This window comes from Eublepharis macularius, chromosome 5 (assembly GCF_028583425.1).
Source record: "Eublepharis macularius isolate TG4126 chromosome 5, MPM_Emac_v1.0, whole genome shotgun sequence".
Lineage (NCBI taxonomy): Eukaryota > Metazoa > Chordata > Lepidosauria > Squamata > Eublepharidae > Eublepharis > Eublepharis macularius.
Window position 1 is genome coordinate 103599871 of NC_072794.1, and position 17029 is coordinate 103616899.

General features: G+C 42.0%; 1 protein-coding gene across 1 annotated transcript in view; it reads right to left on the minus strand.

Annotated features, from left to right (window-relative positions):
• The window catches only part of CPNE5 (copine 5), a 222879-nt gene extending 206896 nt beyond the window's left edge, over positions 1-15983 (minus strand). Inside the window, exon 1 of the mRNA XM_054981740.1 lies at positions 15874-15983. Coding sequence (XP_054837715.1) covers positions 15874-15983 — 110 coding nt within the window. The remainder of the gene's footprint in view (positions 1-15873) is intronic.
• Between the last annotated feature and the right edge of the window lie 1046 nt (positions 15984-17029).

Genomic DNA, 17029 nt, shown 5'->3' on the forward strand with positions numbered 1-17029 from the left:
GTTGCCCCATGTCCCAATGCTTCCTGTCCTCCAGGGGTACTGGGACTTTCTAGGATTCAGGCAGCCCAGTTACTGCCTCCTCTTCCATGTTTTCAGATTCAGAAACTGTCATCAGGGCAAGGACACAAGGAAACCAGCCTCCAGTCCAAACGTCCTTTACAGCCCTCCCCGCAAGTATCTGTAATGGCTAAAACTAAGTGACTCCACAAAGGGGAGAAATGCAGACCACTTTTACAGGAATCCTTGCAGATTATAGTGATACTACCTCCCTCTCCTATCTCTTTATCCATTGTTAATCATTAAGGGGCTGGACTTGACAAACAAAAGGAAGGGAGAAAAACAGGTGGAAAAAGGACAGTGGGCTCAGCTTTTATATGTATAAATCTTTTCTAAGTTTGTGTCCAGAGGCAACCTTCTCTTGATTATTAAGAGTATGGGGAGACAAGAGGTAGCTGTCATTCAGTGGTGAGGCAAGGACACCCAGTACATGCTCATGGGTATTTTTTTCTTCTGAGATTTAGCCCTAGTGTTGAAATTGAAAACAAACTCCTGTATGAGGCTTTGGTACACATTTGATAATTAACCCCAGAGACAAATTTCAGAGGGGAAGCTACCTTAGTGGATTGTAGCTGAATCAAAAAAGATTCTTTTGTCAACCTTAAAAACGAAATGATTTACTGTAACGTAAGTATCATGGCTAGAACCTACTTCATCAGAAGAAGCACAAAAATCTTCAGTCAGAAGATACAGCTATACATGTGGATACGGAATAGAAAAATGTGAACAGCGAGGTTAAAAGTCCATGAAATGCAAGAGGTATAGTTTGTAACAGGCAAAATTCAACAGCACAAGATAAGCCTGATGTCCCATTTACAGCTGTAACAGGGTCTGTTTAACACAATTATTATTCTTCAGAAATCATCTATGCTCCAATAAACACATTAGCCTTTGAGATGCCACAAAATTCCTTTTTGCTTATAAGAAAGGACAGCATTGTGCCTCCCATTCAAAAGGCATGCTGCTCTGGAGTTATGATTTCTTGCAATGAGTTAATAAATATTATATGTTTAACGTTAAGGAAATTAAAAAGAAAATTATACCCCAGGAGACTGTAAGTTATTTTCTATTAACTTAGGTTGTGCGATTTAGAAACAAATGAGGGTGGGGGTGGGGAGTGTTACAAAATTGTATCTTGCTTGGAGAGACAAAATGCCTTAAATCTGGCCAGCGTATTCAGTAAGGAAGTTTGTCATGGCCGACACAGCTTCCATTAAGGGCTATTTGACCCATCATTACTCCTCTTTCCGTGCATTCAGAGTAGAATACCAAGTTTGTCCTGAATATGAATTATGACCATAAGGTCCAACAGGCCTGGCCAGAGTCCAATCTGAACTGCTTGTTTCTCAGAATATGCCCCTCCCCAATATACAAGGGCTTTGGGAGACCTCTTCATTAGGCACCTTAGCAATTTATTACAAGGTAAAGGTATAAGAGGAGAACTATGCTCTATTCATAGAGTCTATTCCTGCTATGGGGAAGAAAAGAATCCTTAAGCGATTATGGAGCAAGAACCTGACAAGAAGTAAATCAATGGGTAGAGCCAAGGTTGCTAGCTTCTTCAACCCTGCTCAATTCAAAACATGGTCTGTGGAACAAATTAGTTGCCAGCCAGGAATTTACAGAATCAATACCTGTCTTCTGCTTTTCATATGGCCTCTTTTCTGCAGCTGGTTTCTACTTGTAATAATCTGGGCATTGCTGGATGACTGTCACAATGACTTGGAGTAAACCAGTAGCTTATCCCATTGGCTTTGGCAATAACTTGGAAATGGAGCATTTACTCAGGCAGTCACTGAGTGCCACCTTTCAGCTTGAGAATTATTACAGCTCTGAGCTCTTGCTTTCTTTAGAGCAAGAGAGCAAAACTAGTGGCTGAAAGATACTCCAGAGGTTAGCTGGGTATTGTCAGTTCCCCCCAATTTGTGTTAAGGTAATTTGTACATTTAAACCCTGAAAGATTAGTGAATTGCCCAACAGTTACCAATCTCATCTTCTCATCCTCTGTTTATGTTATCATATTAAACAATCAATCATAGCAGGGATATATCACTTGCAAATGAGTGCCTTTGCCATGGAAATCTGCTACCTTTGATCCCCAGGTATCCAGATTTCTGACTGCTCTCAGCCCTTTCCCTCACCAATCGTGCACCTCCTTTATTGTCCTGCTGCGTTCTTAATGACCCAAATTTCCAATTACTTCAGCATTATTGGCCACAATCCAATTCTGGTTGAGACACATCCCAATGGTCCATATTAGTTATCCTAGTTTATATATTATGAATATACCTTTAGTCGGGGCTTTTTTTCTGGGAAAAGAGGTGGTGGAACTCAAGACCGCACAATGACATCACTTTGGGTCAGCTGGAACAAAGGGGGAGTTTTTTAAAGTTTGAAGTGCCCTAGGTGAAAATGGTCACATGGCCGGTGGCCCTGCCCCCTGATCTCCAGACAGAGGGGAGTTTAGATCACCCTCTGAGCCACTTGGCGGCACGTAGGGTGATCTAAACTCCCCTCTGTCTGGATATCAGGGGGCGGGGCCACCAACCATGTGACCATTTTTAAGAGGTGCCAGAACTCTGTTCCACCACATTCCCGCTGAAAAAAAGCCCTGCCTTTAGTGTAAATATAGCATCCCAGCAGGAGCAAAGAGCTCACTTTTGGGGCTTTCTCTGCTCTACCACCTTTTTGTGTTTAATTGTTGTGTGTGTGCACATGTTTACTGAGCTTTGGGGCATCACCACCTTGAACCAACACTCAGGACAGGTTGTATGATTTATTATTGCACTCACACTTACACATTCACCAGAAATCTTAGGAACATCAAGTCTATATAAAGGTAGTCAGTATCTCATTACAGTTAGGTATGCGTAAGAGTTTTAATATGTCGTAGTATGGAGCGTGTAGAAGTGTACTTTGTAGTCTGTACGAAGTGTTCTTTGCAGTATTCCTCTTCATTGGTGCCTTTGTAGCGATTCCATTTTCTTTCTATTAGTAATGAAACCCCACCATTATGCTTGAGCATTTGTGTTGCCATTTCCCAAACCTTTATCCAGCTATGCCCTCCCTCTGTCACATGCTGGTAGTGGCAGCTCGACCCATGGGACCCTGGTATATATAGGGAACAGCCCAATGTAAGTTAAACCTAATGGTACTGGTCAGTACTCTAGATGTGCTCAGGAGGAGCCCCTGGGGCCAAGGAATAGATACATGTAGCCATTCAGGTAACACAAGGGGAGAAATAGTATCTGTCTTTTTCCTTACTAGAGCTAAAATCAAGCAAGGAGAAAGGCATTTTCCATCCAGCAAACAACATAGGGGAAGAGGTTTTCTTTAATCCTTCCCCAAAGCTGTGGCCCTGATTCATATTGCCCACCCCCGTGCCTGCTTTTCACGGCTAAATCACAAGTCCAGCATCACAGCCCTCATTGGTATGAAACAGCCCACCCATCCCCATTTAAGATCTTCCTCAAAACACAAAGCCCACATTTCTATTTTTTTTTTGAAAATTTTTTTATTGGGTTAGAACATTATTTTTACATTTACATTCAATTTTCCCCAGTTTTTTCATCTCTAACCCCTCCCTTTCCCCCCCTTTTTGTTGACTTCCAACAGCTTTCCCACCCTTTGTCCCCTTTCCCTTATTTTTATTAGCTTCCTCTATCTAAAACAAATATATATTCTCCATTATTCTAAGCAGTACATCCTTGACTATTTTTAACATTGTATGCCCAAACTGTAAGTCTTTGTTTCCATCTTAGATAAACAATTTATCCCATTTTTCAGTTTCAAATATTTCTATATATCATAAACCATATAAATCATACATTCATTTATATCAAACAATTTGACTTATTCTCTATATATTACTCATTCTATCTCTTTGTAATAGTTCTATATATCTCTCATCACGTAGTCAATCAATTTGACCCATCTATATCTACAGACATTCAGTTTGGTACAAAACTTGCCAAGAAGAAAATATTGTTAGTTAATCAATCCTTATATTTAATCCTTATAGTTAATTATTTTCTCTATGTTCTGTTTATTAACCTATATATATCTATATATATATCAATCTATTAATCTAACTGCTTATTGATTCACATTTATCTCTTCTCCTCCCGGTAAAGTCTCCCCCCTCTACTTCAGTGCTTCAGTAGTTCTCAAACTGCCACAGTTTTCCTCCCACCTCCCATTTCTTCTCCAGATATTGTTTCAGCTTCTCCCAGTCTGTGTTGAACTGCCCTGAGTCCAGATCTCTCAGTTTTCTTGTCATCTTATCCATTTCAGCCATATACAGCAATTTGTAAATCCAATCTTCAATAGTTGGCACTTCTTGTACTTTCCATTTTTGCGCATACAGAAGTCTAGCTGCTGCTGTCATATAAAATATCAACGTCCTGTATTGGGCTGGAATTCCCTCCATTCCCAAGTTCAGTAGCAGGAGTTCTGGGTTCTTATTAATTTGAAATTGGAAAATTTCACTCATTTCTCTTATTATTTCCCCCCAGTACTGCCTAGCTACCTCACACGACCACCACATATGATAGAGGGAGCCCTCATGCTTCTTACATTTCCAGCATTTATTAGAAGTATTCGAATTCCCTAGCGCAATCTTCTTTGGTGTCATGTACCAACGATAGATCATTTTGTAGATGTTCTCTTTGATATTAGTACATGTCGTTGTCTTCATTGTAGTTTTCCACAAGTATTCCCATGCCTCCATTGTTATTTCTTTATTAAAGTTTATAGCCCATTTCACCATTTGTATTTTAACTATCTCATCCTCGGTATACCACTTCAACAGTACTTGGTATACCTTGGATATTCTTTTCTTATCTTCTTTAAGAAGGGTCTGCTCTAGTTCCGAATTTTCTATTCGTATACCTCCCTTTACAGAGTCCGAATTATATAAGTCTCTGATCTGTCTATACTGGAACCAGTCGTAGTTAGGTGATAGTTCCTCTTGTGTCTTTATTCTGAGTTTAGATGCTTCAGTTTTGGTTATTTCTTTGTACGTTAAACATTGTTGTTCATTATCAACAGCTCTCGGGTCTATCACCTCATACGGAACCACCCACAAAGGAGTTCCTTCTTGTAAATAAATTCTGTACTTCTTCCAGATTATGTATAGACTTCTCCGAACAAAGTGATGCAGGAACATCGAGTTGACCTTTACTTTGTCATGCCATAAATATGCGTGCCATCCAAATATTTTTTTATATCCCTCTAGGGCTAGTAGTTTCTTGTTCTTTAATGTCATCCATTCTTTCAACCAAACTAGGCAGATTGCATCATGATAAAGTCTCAGATTGGGCAGTTGCATTCCGCCTCTTTCCTTTGCATCTTGTAAAACTTTCACTTTCACTCGAGGCTTCTTGCCTGCCCAAACAAAATCTGATATTTTCCTCTGCCATTTTTCAAATTGTTTAGAGTCTCTGATGATTGGTATTGTCTGTAGCAAAAACATTACTCTTGGTAACACATTCATCTTAACTGCTGCAATCCTGCCCAACCATGACAAATTCAATCTATTCCATTTAATCAAGTCTCTCTCTATCTGAGTCCATAGTTTTTCATAATTGTTTTTGAATAGATCTATGTTCTTTGCAGTTAATTCAACTCCCAAATATTTCACTTTACTTGTTACTTCACAATCCGTTGTTTCCATTAACAATTGTTGTTTCTGCTTAGTCATGTTTTTGCATAGTATCTTTGACTTCTTTTTATTAATGAAGAAACCTGCCAAGTCTCCAAACTCCTTGATCTTATCTATCACTCTTGGCATGTTCTCCAATGGGTCCTCTACAATTAACATTATGTCATCCGCAAATGCTCTGACCTTATATGAATAGTCCTTTATTTTTATTCCACGAATTTCCTCATCTTGACGTATTTGTATCATCAGAATCTCCAATACTAGAATGAACAACAATGGAGATAACGGGCAACCTTGTCTTGTTCCTTTACTTATCGTCAATTTCTTGGTCAATTCATCATTCACCACGATTGCTGCAGTCTGGTCTCTGTAAATTTCCTTAATTGCTCTGATGAATCTTTACAAAGCCCACATTTCTAGAAGGACTATCGGGGTTTGTTTCCCAAGGTGATTGTGCTTGTCAAATGCTTAGTTTTTGTAAGTTTGGGAAGATAAAGTTTTACCAGTTTAGGATCTTATGTTCCAAGTTGTGGGATTTAGTAGCTAATGAAAGAATGATGTATGAGAAGAGAAGCAAACCAGAAAAGCTTGATGTTATCTGGGAACAATTTCTGGACCGCTTTGCTCAACAGAGTGGTGCTCTTAGCTCTTTCCTTCTGTGGTATGTCCTTGCTTTTCTTTTCTTTTTTTTAACAGCCCAGATCCTATTGGTGAATCAGGATGGAAGAAGGATGCAGCTTATCTGGTACTTCAGTGCAGTACTAAACAGTTACACCTTGCTTGAAGTCAATGGGATTAAAAGGGTATGACTCTGCTTAGGATTGCATTGGTAGTGTGACATTTTTGGAACAAGTTCATTGTTACATCAGGGTTTTTTTGCTAAATGTATTAAAACTATTAATAAGTAATAGGTGGGAAAGTTAAAAAAATACAAAGAAGCCTGGATAACCAAAGATCTGGTTATCTATATCTGGTAAGTAATATACTTCTAATGCCAGAATTTTGAGAATTGTGGGCCTAACACAGATGAAAAAGATTGTTTAAGATGGTGCACTGGAAGCACAAGGCAGGCAAGAGAAGCACAAAGGCCATTGGGCTGCTGAACTGCACAAGGTATTCACATACAGCCAAGAGCTGAATGACTTCTTTGAATCTATCATCAGAAAAAAGGGTTACTAAGGAGATACTCGCACCTGAATCATTCCCTTCAGATGATAAATCTGAAAAACCCATCAAATTGAAGTGTCAGTACAAGAGGCTGCAGAACAAATTGATAGGTTAAACAGTAATAAGACACCCGTCCCAGACAATATTCACCCAGGAGTTCTGAAAGACCTGAAATATGGAATTGTTGAACTGCTCATTCTAGTTTTGTAATACTGCACAGCATCAACGTTTGTATCAAAGATCTGGAAGGCAGACAATGCAACACCAATCTTTAACAACATCTGGTGTCCGAGTTGGGCAAACTAGTAAAAAAAATAATTGAGAATGAATAGATGAAGTACAGGAAGAAAGGTGACCTGTTAGTGGAAGCCTCAGCATGGGAAAAGACCATAATTCACTGGTACAGCACATGCGGAAATCCCCAGGTTCCTCTGGGCATCTTCAAAAGGGGGCTTCAAAAGATTTCTGGTGGCAGGATTAGCAAACCCTCTCCCTGAAACTGAAAAGCAGCTGCTTGTCAGTTAATACTGGACTATGTGGGTCAACTCCGTCTAAGATCATGTGCCATTTTGTACAGAAATCATACTTTGCAGGTATATGTGGGAGGGGGCCCTTTTTCCGCATCAGGGCTGTTCAACTTGGATCCAGAAGTGTGCCTTCATCAGTGTAACTGCACTGAGGCTGGCAACAGGGCACTTCTGTTGGGGGAAGAGTGGGTGGTTTCTTCCAGTTTCCATTGTTGACTTGGAGCTCCACTTTGCTCACAGGACATTGGATGCAGCCCCTTATCTTTACTGGTGGTGCAGGAGAGAGGATTTTGCAAAGTGCAGCTTGTGGTGCTGCAAGTTTAGGAATCTTCTACATTCCCATCGAGGGAAAGGGAGCCCTAATGTTGAAAAGGTGACCATCCCTATATTCATCCTTACTAAAGTAACTTTTTAAAAATGACAATGAAAGCACTGTGGTTCATTGGGTTAAAACACTGCTCAGTCTGTTAACACTTCTACAGCTCTTAGGCCTCCATACATTTTCTCCCACTTGGATTTTTGTCACTAGCTTAATGGGGTTTTCCCACAGAAGGAATTCATTAATGAACCCAAAAACTGGCACAAGAAGGGCTGTGAAAATCCCACTACTGTAGATAGGTATACCTTTCCCTCCTGCTAAGTGTTATGTGGCTAATGAGCAGTAGGTCTCAACTTGAAAGCTGCTCCGTAGGACAGAGCAGTGCTCTGGAAGGAAAACTACTTCATGGTCACCTCCAGTGTCCACCCTTGTAATTCTCAGCTACAGGCAACAGGAGGCCAGGGTGCTGCCGCTTGCTAAGGAAGGGATTTCACAGACACAGACACACGTGCACACTTTGGGAACCATGCATATTAGCTCCTCATTCTCTGAGCTTTTATACACTTCTAAAACCATCTGAACTTGAAAAAGAGACTGAGATGAAGGGACTTCTGCCTCACAAACCTATTTGCAAAATCTGGGACATGGACCACAGTCCAAGCGCTTGTTCTGTTCTTCCAGATGTTAAGCACATCACAACCAGAATCTCACAAAACAGGTATTTGGGGGGGGGTATGTGTCTATAATTACTGCAGCCTTACATGGGTGCAGGTAATTTGGCAACAGAGCTTTAATAATTGATGCAGCCTTAATTCACAGAATTCTTTTGAATGTAAAGTAGTTACAATTCCATTATGGCAATAAAAATGAAGTTGTCAAAGATGTTTACAAAAGAACGGTTGCATACAAAGATATATACAACTCTTGGGGAGGGTAATATGAGTGTAAACTGCTAATGCCAGAAGATCTATTACTGTAAGTCTGTAGCTGAAGGCAACATACTACGAAAAGAATGAAAAACATTTGTCAATGCAATTCCTTGGTTTAAACAGTTGTTTTGATGGATCAAATCTGTCCTATGGTGCATGGACAGTAGAGCTGATGGGATCTCTTGAACAGATAAGGGAATTTTTACTTTAAATCAATTAATAGGTAATGATGATGAGTTTTTGTCATTTTTCCAACAGAAGTCTCAATATGCCAACTTTTGCTGCAATTGCACCATTTGTTGGTGTCCAAATATGGTCCGGCAGTTGAGTGCTTCAGAATCTCCTCCACTTTTGGAGATTCTTATTGAATCAATATAGAATGCGAAATCTACAGTATTTGTATATAAATATTTGAGGTTGTTTATTAATATGATACATAGAATCTTAGAGATGAATGGAATAATGATCTGGAGCATCCAATTTTGTTTAAAACAATGGGATAACGCCTTAAGCCATATACCTGTTGCTACTATGGATCTTGTTGAGACTTACTCAACAGAAAATTATGTTTAGGGTATATTGGACACCACAGTGGCTTTTTACTAAAGGCTTAAGCACGGTGTCTGTTAGTGGTATAATTCACAAAATACATCTCTTAAGTATATGCTTTGATCATGTTTAGTCATTTGGCCCTTTTGGAGGAAGTTATTAGTCATATTAATTGTGTGTTAGAAAACTCATTTATTTTTAAGGATGTTAATGCACCATTAAACTACTTGCCTGTCTGTTGGAATCTAACTGATGGTCAATGGAAATGGACCCTCCATGCCCTTACAGTTGCTAAAAATGCTTCAACATTGGAAAGACGAAAGACGACCTCCTGAAAATCACTAGATTGAAGATCTTATAAACTTATTAACAATTGAATGTATCACATATAGACTGCATGTGGACTTATATTTAGATGTTTGGAAATCTTTTATAGATACCTATGTATAGATTTGCCAATAGTGTTTTTGTAGCCAGTACTGTATTCTTATTTTTTTCTTTTTCTCTCCTGTTTGCTTTTTTATTTTTTATATTTTTGTACTAATAAATTAAAAGTAAATTAATTTTTTTAAAAAACAGCTGATGGCATCTGGAAAGAAGGAAAAGTGATATCACTGCACATGTTAGGGAGAGCTTGTGTGTGCAATTCAGAATCCATGTATATGGAACTCAGGGTCCATCCAAGCATGTCTCTGTCTATGATTAGGATCCTGGATTTGAGTCTAATGGCACCTTAGAGACTAATGAGATTTTCAGGAGGTATGCTTTCAAGAGTCAGAGATCCCTTCTCCAGACATGCGTGATGTAGGATGTATCCACCAGAAGAATCAGTGGAGAAACTACATATCTACATATGAATCTACATATCCACCAGAAGAATCAGTGGAGGGGTAGGATGGACCCCACATGTAACCTTGCCTCTCATGTGCATTTTCAATATCTCCTTATTACACCAGCATTGGGAAAATTATTGTTGTGGACCAAATTCTCTGCAATACACAAATAAAATGCGAACTGATTGCAGACCCTAGGAAGAACAGCACAATGAACTTCATGCTATAACTCATACCTTTCATTCTGTTTCAGATCCCACCCGTTCATATCTCCCTGGAACTAATTCAACTAATTCATAAAGCCTTATCTACAAATTGAGTTCTTTGGAATACTTCTGATGATAAAAACGAATTCAGTTTAGACTCTGTTAGTAAAACCATCCCAACAATGCACTCGCTCAGATCTAATCACAATCTAACACACTTTTTTTGATACCAAAAAGCTCAAAGCTTCAGACTCAAACATTAAACCATTTTTGAAGACAGTACTTAGACCTATTATTTTCTGAAAGCTGTCATTTCATCAAGTAACAGTAAATATTCAATCCTACTCAAAGGCCTTTCTGCAAATGAATAACAGACATTTCCAAATCAGAAACTCTAAATAAATATACACTTTCAATTCACTCACGAAAATCCACAAAATTTTCTGTTCCATGTGTTTAATCTAGCCAATATTTACCCATATAACTGCTAGGGGAGGGAAAGCTAGCCTCAATAAAGCTTCCCTGTTGCTTCATTTGGAAGCAGCTCTTATCAGAGCTGCCCAGGTGAGTGACTCTTTACAAGCCTGCTTTCATTTTCACCTCTATTAGCTTTGTCACAAAGGATGCCCTAAACAGGGCTGGTGCTTAATGATGTTTGAAGGGAGCATCCAGATCCACAAATAACTCAAGAGACTACCTCCTTAGCATAGCCTTCATGTAAGTGGTGCAAGCACAAAGCATGGTCAGAGTTGTACCCTCAGGTTCTAAATGGATGTGCTTAATGGTAAAGGGACCTTGTTGCCCTGCGCAAAAAACCCCCCCGCTTACAGCAAAAGTAGAACAAGGATGGTTAGAGGAGAACTATATACCAAGTTCCCCTCCGATTCAGTACTTGATGCCTTTGCTCAACTCTGCTTAAACTGTACTGCATGACTGTGCATGATTCAGTCTAGTGCTAACATCATAATAATCCTGCTAATATTACACAGTTAGCCAACACAAAGAAAACCTGATTCTTCAAACTTCAAGATCCAGATGTCACATTGTCCAAAGAATCTATGAGAAAGAGCTTCTCCCCCACCACCCTGTCATTAGGAAACTCTTCGCAATACAAGCCCTTCCAGCACCTGGAATCAGTTTAGATCCTGGACCTCTCTCCTCAAATCCCTTTAAAAGGGTAGGTGTTCCATGTAATAGTGAATAATTTATACACACAGTCATATAAGCATGTCTGTAAATGTGCACTCACAAACCCATGGGTTGGTGTACAGTGGAGGGACCATAGTTCAATGGTAAGCTCATGTGCTTTAGCTATGGAAGGTCTCAGGTCCAATCCTTGGCCTGGGGGCTTTGGGCGCTGATGCCACCTTTAGGCAGCACTAGGCTAAACAGCTCAACGGTCTGACCCAGCTTTCAATGCCAGTATCATTACATCTGCCAAAGCAGCTGCTTTACTCAGACAACTGTAAGGTGTGAACTCAAGACAAGTGCTCATTCTTGAGACGCAGGCCTGGTTTGCAGATGCATGTACGAATACACTGTCACAGGTCTGATTCTGCAAACAGTTCCTTCATATTACTTTATACAAAGTATGTTTTTCAGTCAGGTCAGGTTACATATTCTATAACCTGTCATACACTGCAAAGAAATCAAACCATGTGCACATATCTTACTTTTGTAATTTGCCTAAGACTGCACCAATCTATAAACTCCTGCCCTGGGAAATCTCCATCCGACAACAGCCCCAATAGTAAAAAAGCATCTGGGGGTGGGGGTGGGGTGTTGGCTTTATATTAGAAGCCCTGGGAAGACCAGAGGGTTAACAAAGCTGAATATAAACCTTTGAAATCCTGAGATCTTTCATCATATTGTAACAAAGAATCAAGATCTAATACAAGCCATTCCCATTCTTTAATATAGTTAATATTCTGTTCGAAATTGTTTCTGATACTCATGCATGATTGGTTCTTCGAATCTGACCGTTATTCTGGTGTTTCTCTACCTGGCTCCATTTGCCCAGGCAAGAGGAGGGCTACTGAAAGGAAGGTGTGGCTCAACAGATCTGTGCACAATGGAGACATTATCTCAACTGCCATTTCTGTGCATAGCTTTTCCACTTCCCACCACTTATGAGTGGTTTGGGATGCCTTTTCAATTCTACATAAGCTATGCTCACAAGGCAGAAGCAAAGCTATGTTTGTAGCACCTGGCAGTCAGGCAGTGCTCTTTGACTGGTGAAGAAGACAGAGGTTATAGCTCACACACCAGTAGTTTTGCAATCTGAAGGAGGGTGATAAAGTTAAAAAGTAGTCATACTACATTTCACCATCTGTGATAATCAGTGCTACCTAACTGCAGCGGTGAAAGGGGGATGTGAAGGATGCTTTGTTTGCACTCTCTGGAAAGCATACACTGAGGGAGACAGAGGCACAGAGTAGCCATGAGTTACTACTCTGCTCTTTCCTCCCAGTAACAGGAATGGCATACAGCTGCAAGAAGTGAGCCAATGATGCTGCTGGCACTCTCAGTTTCTGGCAGGCTGCTCAGGTATGCTGCACGTGGGAGGCAAGTGCTCCCCCCCCCCCACTCCTGCAAACAGGATGATAAATGAAAGATCTGCTATGAAGAAGTATCATTGTTTGCTGCCTATGCAATAGATCACTGGTGCTCAAATTTCTTTGATTTCAGTCTCAACATCTCTTTAATTTCATTCAGAAAAAAATACAGCTGCACTATTCCTCACATAAAAATGCCCAACTGTTATAAGCCCTGGTAGATAATTAGAAAAAAAGCAACTACCCACTGTCAGGTAAAGCAAATGGAAGTAAGGAGATCTCTATTTTTAATCTCCACAGGTGAAGAGATCAACCCTGCTACCACCAAACTTACTCTGGAGCTTGAAGCAGCCTTCTCCCAGTCAGATTCCAATAGGGAAAATCAGCTGGGCAAAGTGTCAGAGGCACAGTGAGGTAAGGGGGGGGGTGTCAGAGTTTAATCCTCCTTGCCTGTATGCTCTGTTTTTACAAAGAAAATAAAAACACACAACCCCCAAGAAGATTCTAGGAAACAGGAGGGGGAGACAGAGTTACCACACATCCCCGTGCCTGCAAGGCCAGGGAGAAATCCAAATGCCTATAAAGGGGGAATGTTCCCTCCTATCTGCAATTTCAAAAAGAGAATTCCTTGGGGGAGGGGCTTTACTGCTGAAAACTTGGTCCCAAGGAGTGGGGCAAATTACACCTGGAAATGTGTTTCACAGCGAAGCAATGAAAATGACTATTAGCTTAATTAACTAATATGAATAGCTTTAACAAATGATATTAAAGAAACCAACTGATGGTTTTTAGAGGGCTCCATGTAAATTATTTTTTGCTCTCTGCACCCCTCAAGCAGCAGGGAAAAGAGAGGCTTGAGCAAGGGGGTTGCATGGTTCAGACCTGTATTCACTCCTTCCTTAATCTATTCCTAAAATAGTCCCGCCTCACTCGCATTCTTTTTTCCCCTAAAGCTGTACATGAACACATCAGTGCCACCCTGAGCCCAAGAGCTGCTGCATTAAAAATAGGGTTGCTGCCCTCCAATAGCACAAGCAGAGGAAATCAGGAGGATTAGGCAGCTCCTAGAAAAAAAATTATTTGGTTTGCTTTTGAAAATGAAGAGACAATTGACTTTTTATAAAGGGCATCTGTACAGAGCAGGGTTGTAAACATTCTACACATCAACACTTGCTTTTGGCCTTTGAATCCTATTCCTATTGCTTGAGTAGAAGGGAATTGTTTAATACTGGTGAGCTGGAACACTAATATTGTATTTCATTCTAGCTGTGTACATAGATGTTCATAATATTGTGTGGAAGTCCATTTTAGTCTGTCAGATGATTCCAGAGAAAGCTCTTCTGATGAACTGATGTTTGAATTTAACAGGGGTTATTATTCTTGATTAATCTAGTAATAGGGAGTTCAAAGAGGTAGAGTTGGTCTGTGATGGTGCCGGCTACATGTGCAGTAGGATATGGAATGCACTGTATTATTGTACTGTATCAGTTGTACTGGAATAAACTAACCTCCCAGTGCCACACTCATAACTGCTTATGCTTTTCTCTCTCATTGTGAGTTCAAGTATAACTAATCTACATGAAATGATACTGAGTATTCCTCTCACATGGGAAGAGGAATTTTAAACTTCAGTAGTGGTTTACAGAGGACAGAAGCTGGGGATGGTAGCTTTTTTCGATTAATGAATATGGAATATAAGGATACGACTGTCACATCACACAATTCACAATATGAGACATACTTAAAGGAAGCAGCTCTAAGCAAGCCTACTCAAAAGTAAATCCCATATGATTCAGTGGGACTTACTCCCAGAAAGTAACTTTAGGATTGCAGCCCTTAAGGGATTTACTGCTCTTGTACGTGTGGTGGTTAAGGAACACTAGAAGAGTGGATTATAACTTGTGGAACATTTAGTTCTAATGGGTAAAATATTTCTAACCCAGTTCTCTATAGATATCCTTTTCTTTTATCTTTCTAAAGTGTAGAAATATTTAGTTTTAACCCTGTGTATGGAACAACTTTAGGTCTACCCATTCTCTCTAGCCAATAATGGTACCTATATACAATGTGTAAGGTTCATAGTAGTAAGCATGCTGCACTGTGAAACCACTCATGTTCCTCGTGATAAAATGTTTGTTGTTGTGGAGCAATGGCAGATTGTTTTGCTCCACGTGTTTATTGATTTATAGTCAGACTTTGTATAAGTTAGAAATGAATTTCTCTCATGGTTTGTAAACATAGGTAAGCTCCTTCACTAGATCAACTTTTGTAGCTGCAACAGCATGCAATCTTCTTCCTAAGTGAAGAATTCTTTAGAGCATAGTGGTATGTATAATATTTCACCTACAAGAGTTGATCTATTAGCAGCACAGTCCCTAAGAAGGGGTGCAATTTTCTACATCCAATTGAAGTCAATAGGGCTTTAGAAGGGTATGCCTCTATATAGAATTGCATTGTGAGTCATGGTGCATTTTTCTCTTTATTACCAACAATCCTGCAAAGACTGAACAGAAGTGAAGAATATTGGGTCGGTGTAACTGATCTGCTCCAGATCACTTAATGTGGAGCCATTGCCCCATAACACGTTGTGTCTGTCATAGGAAACTCTCAAAGAGATTAACGGGACACACACACACACACACACCCATGAGAGTGTGCTACCTGCCCTAGGACGCCCCACCGCCTGCCTCACCAGGGCACGCCCCCTCCCCCAGGTGCTCCCAGGGCAACCGACTCGCCTGGCTTTCCTCGGTCAGCTAACAGAAAGGATGCACGCAGATGCGGATCGGTCCACAGAGCAGCCCCCAGGTGCTCCTCCGAGCACAAAACCTGGCAGGGGGTTATCGGCGGAGAGCTCTGCTTTTCCCATCACGGAAGCCAGTCTTTCCCAAGTTCGCCAGCGCTTCCCAGTCAGCTCCAATCCCAGCCAAATGGTTTAAAATGCAGAAACTTTGAGCAGGCAGCAACTGCCGTCCTTTGCACGCCCGGCTGGAATCAGCCTCCAGGGAGAGAAACTTGCTCCTCTCCAGCGCCCTGCCAACCACCCCCCGCCTGCCGGGCCGGCCTTACCTGCAGGAGACGGTGAGCTCCACTTTGGTGGCGGGGATCGTGCCCGTGAGCGGATCGAAGTCCCTCACCGACGCCATGTCCTCCGCTTTGTCCAAGACGTCCTCCTCCATCGGGCCGGGGAAAGGCGCCCCTCGGCTCTCAACAAGTCTTCGATCGCCGGCTTGAGGCGTCAAAGCCCCCCGAGCGCCTTGCCCTACCCGCCACTCCTCCGCCACAGCGAGGATCGCCCTCCCGGCGTCGCCTCGCCTCGCCTCGCCTGGCCGCTGAGCGCTTGCTTGGCTCAGGCAGGCGGGGAGCGAGCGGCGCGGCGGGGAGCGCGGCGTTTGGGAGACGATCCCCGCTCGCGCTTCCTCCCCTTCCCCAGTCTCCCCCGCTTTGGTCCACAGAGCGACGCCGGCAAGCTCCACCTCCTGGCCCAACAAAACCGCGGGGGAGCCCCGGCCCGGGGGCACTTCTGCGGGAAGGAAGGGGCATCGGCCAGCGGAGACTGCCGGAGGACGCCTTTGCCAGCTCCCCGCGCCCTGAGTAAGCAGCAGGAGGGGGGGGGAACAGAGGTGCGGAACCCGAGGAAGGGGAGGCACTTCCCAGGCAGGGAGGGCGGCGAACCGCTGCCTGGGTCGCCCAGGCTGGCTGCCTCTCTGGAGCTGCCAGGGTCGTGGGGCTGTGCGTGGCATGGGCAGGAGGGCTTCCTCTGCCCAGAGAGCTGGGTCACGTGTCCTGCCACCATGCAAACCACACATGACAGGAACGTGGCAAGAAATGAACCCCGAAGCTCAACCACAACACTAGATGGGCCAACGTGTACAATGCACCCAAACATCCACAAATAAATACTTGCAGTACATGAGGATAGTTTCAGGCTGGTGGCCACGTTGGTCTGTAGTAGAACAGCAGGATTTGGGTCCAGTGGCACCTTAGAGTCTAGCAAGATTTTCAGGGTGTGAGCTTTCAAGAGAGTCAGAGCTCCCTTCCTCAGAAGGGAGTTGTTGTGACTGAAGTGACTTGTCATTTCAGAGCTGACTGTTGCCAATAGGTCCATTCAGCCTGCCAAGCGGCTCCTGCTGGTAGAGGCTGGTGGGCCATGGATCCAGAAGTCACTGCTCAAGAGACAGCCTGGCACTTCTTGGTAGGTCAAGGGCAGCAGATCAGAAGGCAG